The sequence below is a fragment of the Tasmannia lanceolata genome, unplaced genomic scaffold (assembly GCF_043159265.1).
Source record: "Tasmannia lanceolata isolate RefF3 unplaced genomic scaffold, GAP_Taslan_0.1 ptg000018l, whole genome shotgun sequence".
Lineage (NCBI taxonomy): Eukaryota > Viridiplantae > Streptophyta > Magnoliopsida > Canellales > Winteraceae > Tasmannia > Tasmannia lanceolata.
Window position 1 is genome coordinate 3,713,629 of NW_027518695.1, and position 11,376 is coordinate 3,725,004.

Below are 11,376 nucleotides of genomic sequence, written 5' to 3' on the forward strand. Positions count from 1 at the left end.
GAGAAAATTTCTTGGGATATATTACCGCATTAGTAGCAGATTGTTGCTGTCTAACCATCTCCAAGTTATTCCTAGCTCGATTCTCATCTTCAATTCGAATGAATTGTTTGAGATCATCCAGTCCCACTTGCACCTTTTTCTGATACATCTCGGTTTTGAAAGAATGCCATGCAGATGGTAACTTATATATAATTGCACCCACAAGAAACGAATCATAGACAACTATTTTTTCATTGTGCAACTTAGATCTCAAATTCTCTAGATCATTCACTTGAGGAGTGATTTCCTTGTCCTCTTGAATCTTGAAATCCATGAATTTGTCCACAAGATGGGTCTTGGACAATTCCTCCTCCTTCTTGAATTGAGCATCTAAGTTGTCCCATATTACTTTAGCAGTGTTAAATTTACTATAGGTTTCTGCAAGACGATCTGAAAGACAATTCAACAAGTAGTCTTTGCAGAAATCCTCATCTCTAAGCCATTGAGATTCATCAACTTCTTCATCTGTCTCAGCAAAGGTACTCAAAACGGTGTAAAAATAATTCATATATTTTAGACTGAATTGAGTCTTTCGCTTCCAAGAGTTAAACTCAGACCCACCAAAGGATTGAAGTTTGACCATCTCAAAAGGCATAGAATTCTTTTTCATTTTAGTATTTAGGTGAAATTAAAAATTGAAAAGAGTGCACCTGATTGACGAAAATCAAGAACCAAATCACGAGAATCAAAGCCAAGAACCGAACCACGTGAACCGGTCGGGTTAACTGGTGTGAAACGACGGCAGCAACACCACCCAAGAACTGGCTTGTGAAAATTATCCCAATCGGCGGCGTGTGAAAACCAACGACCACAAGAACCGGCCACTAGCCAAGAATCAGCCACAAGGGATGGTAAATATTAAACCAATTTGAACCCCGTCCAATTTCCGGCGAGAATCCGAAAAGGAAGCTTGTAAATCCGGCAAAAATGGCACTGGCCGTAACGAGAGATGGTAAATCGAACTCTTCCACGAAGAGAACCCCAACCGATTAAGAAGCCTGTGAGAGAGACCCAAACAGAAAATCGATATTCTATGTGAGAATAAATCCACTCCAGAAGAACGTATTTTTAGGGAGTAAATCCACGGCCAAATCGTGAAGGAGGTTGTTGAAAGAGGCAGATGTCTTCTTCGAAGTGGAAGGTGAGAATAAACCCAATCCCAAAGAACGTTACCTTCTTGGGGATGAAGAAACGATGATGGCCCTTACCTGACCCTCTTTTTCAAGAATTGGAAAAAACAAAACACACCAACCTCTGTTCAGAGAGAGAGAGACCGGTTGAAAACTGTATAACATTCAAGAGAGAAGGGGGCGGCAATAGAAACCCACGCCCAAAACGGTTAAAAATTAGGGTTGCAGAAAGTTGCTTCAAGAGAAGAAAACCCAAATCGTTATGGCCCAAATCGTTGTGGAAACAGAGTATTTCCTCTCCCTTCTTTCGGTTTCAAAACGCCCAACCTGATTCTTGTTGAGAAGATAACTCAACACCCAAATCAAAACGATGGAGTGAGAGAAGAAAACCCTCGTCCAAAAAAAATCCAACAACGAATTAAAACCCACTATCAAGAAAAAAAAATCTTTCAAACGTGAGAAAGGGGATTAATGCTTTAAGATTGTTAGAGTAATTAGGGTTTAAGCAAGGATGCTTAAAGCATTACACCCAAGGTATCTATTTTGGAATACCAAGTTTGTTGCCTCCAGCCCCTATATATAGAGATACACTAGGGTTATAAGAGGTTAATGGGCTCCAACCCAAATGGGCCCACTACACCTGATCCATTTCCTATTGGGCTTATATTAGAACATACATGAGTTATATTATATACCCAACATTCCAGACACTGACCGGCATAAACTCTATACTCTTATATGCTCTATGTAAGCCCAATGGTTCTCACCTTGGCAATCTTCTATGTTTTGATGATTCCAAACACAAGTTGAATTGTGTTGTATTTCTAACATGTTTAATGTTTAAAGTGCATGTATTGAAGATTCAAGCATTTCAAACACTTAGATCAAGAAAAACGGCATGGATCGAGGCTTGTACATCCTTGAACACCATTTGAAGCCAAAGGATGATGAAGGCTTAGAGCATTCAAGGAGAGATCTTGAAGAGCCAAATAAATGGAGGTGATCCTTGCAAGAATTCAAGACTTGAAGATGTGCTTCAAAAGAAGAAGATTTGAAGGCTTAAGTCCTGTGTTAGATTGTAAATCTAATCCCTATTAGGTACCCCACCTAGAGGCATAATGGAGTCACCAAACAACTGACCTTAATTGAATAACAATCCCATCTATGTCAAATTTGGAAGCCCAAAAATGATCAGCATAAAAAATATGGAATATCGGCTGATTTAGGCTTCTCGGAACTTCGAGAATATTCTCGGAGCTCCGAGAAATTGTCCAGTAGCTATTTTTCAAATTTTGTTTGTATTCCCGGAACTCCGAGAAAATCTCTCAGAACTCCGAGACCACTGCGTCGGGAACAAAATTATGACCGTTTGGAATTTTGCCAGAATTACGACTATGCCCCTGTAACGGTCATATTTGGGTTTTCCCTATATATATATATATATATATATATATATATATATATATGTGTGTGTGTGTGTGTGTGTGTGTGTGTGTGTGTGTTCTCTATGCCTTAGAACACATCTCTCTCATTACTAAACATGTTCTAAACATATTAGAGAGTGGTAATCACCCTTGTGCCTCATATTGGGATATCTACAGGGATTAGATTTAGGCTTGAATTTGTACATCATTTCAAAGAGTGAAATTTGTGTGAGCTTGAGAGCTATCTACCTTTGAAGAGGGAAGTTGTATTTTCTATTTTCTTTGATTGTATTTGGGCGAATGCGAAGGGACGCGGAGCCATCCCAAGGGCTAGTGTTCGGAGAAGCGTAGCCCTCTCTCCGTGGTGAGGATTGCCGCCAAGGTTAAAGCAATTGTAATCGACACCGATCTTCGCCGTGGTTAAGAAGATCAAATAGTGAAGCCATCAACGGGTTTGGTTGGTGGAGTGGAGTAGGCCTTGTGTTTGAGGACCGAACCACTTTAAATCTCGGATGCACTCTTTCTTGTCTCTTGCTCTATTTCTTGCATTGCACTTTAGATTTAACTCACTTGCTTCAATTGTTTTATTATTTGATCTCTTAATCCTTCATTGGAGAGCTTAAATATTTTAGGTTAAATATTCAAAAGGTAAAATTTTACTTGTATAAACCTAATCTCCTTTTAGGTTGCCAATTGGGCCCACCCTTGGAATTTCACTTCAGTTCAGTTCGAGATCATGGGATTCGAGGGCAATCCTTCTCTCTACGCCCCAGTTATGATTGGAGTACTTCTTGCTCTCTAAACACTTGCTTCAATTGCAACTGTTGACAGATGGGGTCTGCGAGCTTTATTAATTGGCGGTGGAATACCGATGATTGTATGCGAGATAACAGATTTGGATGCTAAAAAATCATTTTACAGAATGTCCGGATTTCCCTTTCTTGCAATTTAACTTCTTTTGTAACCAGAATTCTCTCAATGATTTTCAATCTTCTGGTGCGAAACAGATAGGAGTAGCCATAATACTGGGTCCAAAAATGTGGCAGTGATAAGGAACTATCCAGAGGCTTCTCTATACTGCTGGTCATTGACATTTGCCTCTCAACCTCTTCTTCACTTTTGTAAATGTTCAGTATTTTATTCCTCTGCTCTGCTCTGATTACTATCATGAGCATGCAATCTTCCTGTACACCTTGTACGGGTCCCACAATAAGGTGTGTGAATGACAACATGTGTGCTCTAAATTATGAATGTAGTCCATCGCATGTGGGGCCACTTTCGTTGAGGGTCCTGTGTTCACAATTTTGGGGCTTGCTTTAGGTACGGGGGCTACCATGTGTGGGTCCCACAATAGAGGTGTGGGTGGCCACATGTGTGTCCAAAATTATGAATATAGCTCGTCACATGTGGAACCCACCTTGGTTGAGGTCCCTTATTTGCGGGCCCCACATTACGTATTGTCTTTACTGTCACTCTGCTCCCCCACAAATGCACAACTGTTTTCTTTTCCTCACATTTTCTTGACAACCAACGACCAGTCCGCTCCACATAGTCCACTCCACTTCTACTTCACTTATGGCACTACTACACTGTTGGCTCTGGCACCAAGTAAAACAACCAAACGTGGCTATACGGGGGACTTGCTAGGCAATTTCGCAGATACTCATTTAGCAGCTCATTTTTTTCAGGAGAGAACTGCCCCTTAGATGAATAAAATGAATAAGACAAAGTCTGCTTGGTGACTGTTCTCTCCCGAAAAAGTGAGCCACGAAATGGCTTAGAGAGAGTTTCATTGGGGAAGATAATGACTGCCACATGGCCCACATGCCGCACAAATCAAACCTACACTAAAAAATGGGAGGAAAAAACAAAAGGGAAAAGAACTACACGGCACCCTATTCAATATCATGGCTTCTAAAATTCCACAAGAGGACGACAGAAGCTGCAGACCACTGCCCTGAAAATGATCCCCACTACAGTACATCAATATCATGTTTTCTACGACTCCACAAGGAGACGGAAGAAATTGTAGAGGGTCAAAAGTTATACCCACTAGGAAAACGCCACCCTTCAATAGACCTACCACCACAACCTCAAGCTCATGTATCCATTTGATTTTCCTCTACAACTTGGCCCTCCTTAATTAGTTCGCAAAATTGCTAATATATCATCCATACATTTTGGGTTTTGAGTTTCTCTCAGAGCTAACATCTCACCTCACATAAAAGACCCCAAGTGGTGTAAACGCCCAACTCGGCTCGGCTCGTTAATCTCAAAAGCTCGGCTCGGCCAGGCTTGCGAGCCTTATCGAGCATGGCTTATATTAAGGGCAATGATATGTTCACACCCCTCATCTTCCCTGGACAGTCTATCTAGTGTAATTTGACCACTCCTTTTACACAAGGGGGTGGTCCAAGTAACAAATGGGATTCCAAAAAAGAAGTGACATATTTGCCTCCCTCTTTCGCTCCATAGACAACCCTTTTAGTGTATATATATATATATATATATATATATATATATATATATATATATATATATATATATATATATATATATATAGAGAGAACATTTCCTACACACTTGTGTAGGTAAGTTACCTACACACTACCTTAAAATACAGTGGGGGCCCACATTGTTTGGGTGATCCAAACCATTCATCTGAATGGTCCTCACATAGATAGGGTGTCCACAAAAAATCAGATCCATAGGATCATCCCAACCCTACGATTTGTGGAGGTAAAATGGACGTGTATAAACCTTCACAAATTAGTCCATTTTTTGCCTCCATAGTTTGAATGGTTGGGATGATCTTATGGATCTGATTTTTTGTGGACACCCTATCTATGTGAGGACCATTCAAATGAATGGTTTGGATCACCCAAACAATGTGGGCCCCCACTGTATTTTAAGCTAGTGTGTAGGTAACTTACCTACACAAGTGTGTAGGAAATGTTCTCTCATATATATATATATATATATATATATATATATATATATATTTAAATATATTAAATCCTTAACGAGCCGAGCCCGGCCTAGCTCAGGCTCAGCTTGTTAAGCTTAACGAGCCCGGCAAGCCGGTTCGGCTCAGCTCGTTAAGGATTCGAGCCGAGCTGGAGCGAGCTTCCGAGCACAAGCCAAAATTGACACCCTTACCCCCAACCTCTATAAAAATAAAATTTGGAGAGATGGTTGTGTTTAAAATATGAATATTTCATTGCGGGAAGTGATCAACCAAATGAAAATCACCACAGGTGGGTTTTCAGAGTAAACATTAGGTATATCCACAAGCAAAAAGACTGTTCTCATCCTGAGAGTTAGGTTGGAGTCAACGTCCTTGAGTTCGGCTTGGCTTCAAGATACATTTACGAGAGAAGAAGAACAGCTTTCTCTCTTTGCTTTCTGGTTTTCTTCTTTATTTTTCCTCTTGCTTTGATTTCTACTTCAACAACTTCTCTAATTTCTGGGGTTTGTTGGATTTGAAGTCTGAAAATGGCGGGTGGGTCTTTCGGTCCGACTGGTGTAGCCAAAGAAAGAGCACAACAATATGAAGGAAGAGTCACTGTATTTGTGGTCATGGCTTGCCTGGTTGCCGCCATAGGCGGGTCAATTTTCGGTTATGACATTGGAATTTCAGGTATCTCGATCTCAATTTTTCATCTTCTTTCTGACATTGATTCTAGTTGTGAAACAACCAATTACTCCAAAAGCTTAAGCTGTTAGAGTTGTGTTATTTAATCACTTATACTTCAACACCATCAAATAGGAAATGATATTCTGAATCATCTTGCTACAATCAAATATACGATCAATCAATATTTATCTAATTTGACAAAGAGTCATACATCCTCTTATTTCTAGAACAGAGATCCATAAATCAGGATCATGATGCATATAGATACAAATGGTCCAACGGGAGTAAGAACTTCCGTTAAAAACATTCGTTTATGAATAGGAGCACCGTTGTGGCGCCTCTTTTTTTGGGTTGGCTGCACAAGTGGATTTTTAATATCAAGGAGTTATTGGGTTTTGAACCCAGGACCAGCCATGAGGCAATAGCTGATACCATGTGAAACAACCAATTAATCTAAAAGCTTAAGCTGTTAGAGTTGGTGTTGGGTTTTGAACTCAGGATCTGCCGTCAGTCAATAGCTGATACCATGTGAAACAACCAATTACTCCGAATAAGGGTGTCAATTTTGGCTCGGGCTCGGAAGCTCGCTCGAACTCGGCTCGAATCCTTAACGAGCCGAGCCAAGCCGAGCCGGCTCGCCAGGCTCGTTAAGCTTAACGAGCCGAGCCCGATTTAGGATAGGCTCGGCTCGTTAAGGCTCGTTAAGAATTTAATATATTTAAATATATATATATATATATATTATATATTAATATATACACTAAAAGGGTTGTCTAGGGAGTGAAAGGGGGAGGCAAAATATGTCACTTCATTTTTGGACCCCATTTGTTACTTGGACCACCACCATAGTGTAAAAAAAGTAGTCAAATTACGCTAGATAGGGCTGTCCAGGGAAGATGAGGGGTGTGACCTTAATATAACCCGAGCTCGGTAAGGCTCGCGAGCGGCTTGCGAGCCTGGCCGAGCCTGACCAAGCCCGAGCCTGGTTCGAGCCCGAGCCGAGCTTTTGAGCTTAACGAGGCTCGGCTCGGCTCGTTTACACCCCTAACTCCAAAAGCTTAAGCTGTTAGAGTTGGTGTTATTTAATCATTTATAATTTAACACAAATTTTTTTATTTTTTATTTTTTATTTTTTGAATTTTACAGGGGGAGTCACCTCCATGGATCCTTTCCTCGAGAAATTTTTCCCAGTAGTTTACAGGAAAAAGAACAATCAAACCAAGATCCATTATTGCGAGTATAACAATCAAGGGCTCTCTGCATTTACTTCTTCACTGTATCTCGCGGGCTTGGTTGCATCCATAGGAGCCTCAACCGTAACCAGAAAGTATGGACGCCGAGCTAGTATTACTTGTGGAGGAATCAGTTTCCTCATTGGAGCTGTTCTCAATGCCAGTGCAGCGAACTTAGGGATGCTGATCTTAGGTCGAATCATGCTGGGTGTTGGGATTGGTTTTGGAAACCAGGTATTATTTCTTCTCAATCTCTTCTTTTCACCTGATTACCATTAAAAATCTGTGAGATACAAGAGATGTGCTGTTGCCATCATTTACTTGAATATTCAAAATTCTTACACATTTCTGGCATGTCGAAAGGCCGTCCCTCTGTATTTATCAGAGATGGCACCGGCCCATCTCCGAGGCGGCCTGAACATGATGTTCCAGCTGGCAACAACCCTCGGGATCTTCTCAGCAAACATGATCAATTACAGAACAGAGAAGATCAAGCCATGGGGATGGCGCCTCTCTCTGGGTCTAGCTGCACTCCCTGCTCTGTTGATGACAATAGGAGGATTCCTCCTTCCAGAGACCCCCAACAGCCTCATCGAACAGGGAAAAGGAGATGAAGGAAGGAGAGTACTCGAGAAAATCCGAGGCACCCATAATGTAAATGCAGAGCTCCAAGATATGATCGAAGCGAGCGAGTTGGCAAACTCGATTAAACATCCATTTAGAAACATCCTGGAATTGAGGAACCGACCACAGTTGGTGATAGCAATTTTCATGCCAACATTCCAAATACTAACAGGCATAAACTCTATACTCTTCTATGCTCCAGTTCTGTTCCAAAGCATGGGATTCGGCGGAAATGCTTCTCTCTACTCTTCTGTTATGACTGGAGCAGTTCTTGCTCTGTCCACACTTGTTTCAATCGCAACTGTTGACAAATGGGGTCGGCGAATTCTACTGATTGGTGGTGGAATACAGATGATTGCATGCCAGGTAAATGATTCAAAAACCCTTGCATTTTACTGAATCTTCTCTTTCATCAAATAGAATAATACCTATGATTTTTCTCTTTTTTGGTCCTAAACAGATAGCAGTAGCCATAATACTTGGTCTAAAATTTGGCAATGATCAGGAGCTCTCCAAAGGGTTCTCCATATTGGTAGTCATTGTCTTCTGCTTGTTTGTGGCGGCTTTTGGATGGTCATGGGGGCCACTTGGGTGGACCGTACCAAGCGAGATATTTCCATTGGAAACCAGATCTGCAGGGCAGAGCATAACAGTATCTGTCAACCTGTTCTTCACTTTTGTAATTGCGCAGTCTTTCCTTTCACTGCTCTGCTCCTTCAAATTTGGGATCTTCCTCTTCTTTGCGGGATGGATTACTATCATGACCATCTTTGTGTACATCTTCCTGCCTGAGACTAAGGGAGTCCCAATTGAAGAGATGATACTGCTCTGGAGAAAACACTGGTTCTGGAGGAAAATCATGCCACCACTTGAAGAGTTTGACGAGGGTACTGCAGGCAACAAGTTACCAGAATTGGGATCAACAGATAATATTCCAGCACTTTGACTATTGACATCAAGGGTGGCAGCAGTCTTCACATTAGCAACACAGTCGGCCGATTTCCCTTCAAACTCGATTCATTCTATATGTATAATAAAAAACAACTGATAATGCAAAATTATAGAAGGATCTAAAGGCCCATTTGGATACCTCATATTTTGTATTTGGATTTGGAATTGAGTTTTGAATACAAAATGAATAGATCCGCCAGCTCATATTGTGGGAGACAGAGAGGGAAGGGGGTACTTCCTACTGGACGGGAGAGGTTGAGGAGAGGGCGAAGGAAACTTCGAGTGGATTTCCAATTACTTATTTCCACAGCATATTTGGAAATCTGTTTTTTTCACTGTCAGTTGCTGATTTGGAAATCTAAGGATTTGATCCGGATCCAAATCACAACACAAAATGGGCATCAAATGTGAGAAATCCAAATCATAATCGGGCCCTAATAGAAATGAAAATCGTGGGAATAAGGCGGCACTGATTTTTTTATATTATTATTAAATTATTGTAGCAAAATGAAAAGCAATGTCCCCCACACATGGGGCTGAAATTCATTCACGACACAGAAGATCTTCCAACTATCAAATTATAGTAGCTTAGGTCATTTTCCAAATAGTGTTAATTTTTTTTGAAAAATATTTTTTTTTTGAAAAAATAAATAGCGTACCTAGTAAAGAAAAGAAATTACCAGGGATTAGGGGGGGAAGCATAAGAGAATAGGAGGGCATTATGACTAGTAAGCTGCATAGAAACACAAAGGGCACAAAAGGTCCAAAGTGGTTGCATGTTTTCCAGACACATGGAGGTAATATAATCTAAGCCACAGAACAAAAGTGCATAAATGGCTAGAATTCCACTTTTATAATAATTCAAGATTTTTTTCAGTTTTTTTTTTTAAGGTAACTATGACTCTTTTTAATAATCCAGACACCAAAGTCTTTTAAACCTATTTTATCTTTTTCTAAAATTGGTAAAATATATTTACAAAATGCCAAGAAAGTAAATTACATAAACCTCTTTTATCATGGTTATTATTATTTTTTTTTTAAAAAAAACGTGCGCCAAGGTGTTTCAATAAAAAAACGCTTCACTTGTTTGTCGTGTAGTATTTAAAGGGATTTCAGAGGATATTACGGTTCTCAAAAAGCTCTTTAACCCTTTAAAAACTACCCGACAAACAAGTGGAGCGCTTGTTTATCGAAACACCTTGGCGCAGATATCATTTCCCTTTTTTTTTTACTTTATTATCATCCCAAGAAACATCAGAAGAATTCTAACCAATGTTCTAAAAACCGGAACAACGATCAAACCAAAAAAGGTCCCAATTCAGTCATCCAGAAAAGGTCCCAGTTCAGTCCAAAGCGGTCCAACCAAGGTGGATCTGCGATGTTATTAATACATTAATTTAAAAGTTAAAAACCAAAAAGTACAAAAAAAATAAAGATAAGAGCGAAAAAGGAAAAAGAAAAAAAAAAGTGATGATAAAAAAAAAGCAAGTATAATAACTGAAGTTACTAAACCGCACACCTCTAGAGAGGGAGGATGAGAGAACGGTTTGCAATCTTGGATTTGAAACTTTGGGAGTTTAGGTAAAGATGGAGAGAGAACATTAGATTTAAGAGTTGGATTCTTGGGAATTGGAAGTTTCGTAATGTTTCTTCTCTCTAGCCTTTGTCTAACTGGTAAGTCGCAAGCCCTAACTTCTCTGAAAACTAACAAAAAACATCCTCCATGACTTGTATGGAAACGAACAATATACCGACCCTTGAGTTCCCATTTAATTTATTTTGCCTTCTGATTTTAGATTTTAAAGAATCTTGATTCTAGATTTCTATTTTTTTGGCCTTTAAACAACTAATAAATTATAAAAATACTATTATTATAAGAGATTTGCTTGGATCCATCGCAAGGCATTTCGCGGGTGGTCATGTCAGACGAGCCACCTCACGAGTGAAGACAACAGCTTTTGTCTCCATTCACAAGGTGGGTTGTGTGACATGCGATAGACGAGCCACCTCATGAGTGAAGACAATAGCTTTTGTCTCCATTCACGAGGTGGGTTGTGTGACATGCGATAGACCAGCCGCGAAATGCCTTGTGCGATGATGCTAGCAATTCCCTTATTATAATACTAATTGTTTTTAAAAAGTTTATAGGAAATTAAGGTTGAAACTTTTTACCTTCTAAGTTGCAATAACATAAATTTATTAAATTAGAGTCTAATATTACTACTAAATTGTTTCATGGTTTAGTTCAAAAACTGACCGGCTTGAATGGTTATCAGAATTTTGGGCTGGCTTGACCAAACCAGATCAAAACATGGCCGGATCGAGTCCAATTCGGTTAC

At 39.9% G+C, this 11,376-nt stretch overlaps 1 protein-coding gene across 2 annotated transcripts; it reads left to right on the plus strand.

Moving 5' to 3' along the window:
- The first annotated feature begins 5,821 nt into the window (after positions 1-5,821).
- LOC143850881 (sugar transport protein 7-like) lies at positions 5,822-9,241 on the plus strand. 2 transcript variants are annotated; one of them, XM_077360158.1, is made up of 5 exons: positions 5,822-5,850; positions 6,082-6,233; positions 7,377-7,696; positions 7,826-8,452; positions 8,547-9,241. In XM_077360158.1, exons 2-5 carry the CDS (start codon positions 6,089-6,091, stop codon positions 9,030-9,032), a joined length of 1,578 nt encoding a protein of 525 aa, XP_077216273.1. In that variant the 5' UTR covers positions 5,822-5,850; positions 6,082-6,088; the 3' UTR covers positions 9,033-9,241. The 2 variants fall into 2 exon arrangements, with proteins under 2 accessions (XP_077216273.1, XP_077216274.1); XM_077360159.1 differs by lacking the exon at positions 5,822-5,850 and adding an exon at positions 5,875-6,001.
- Positions 9,242-11,376: the final 2,135 nt, after the last annotated feature.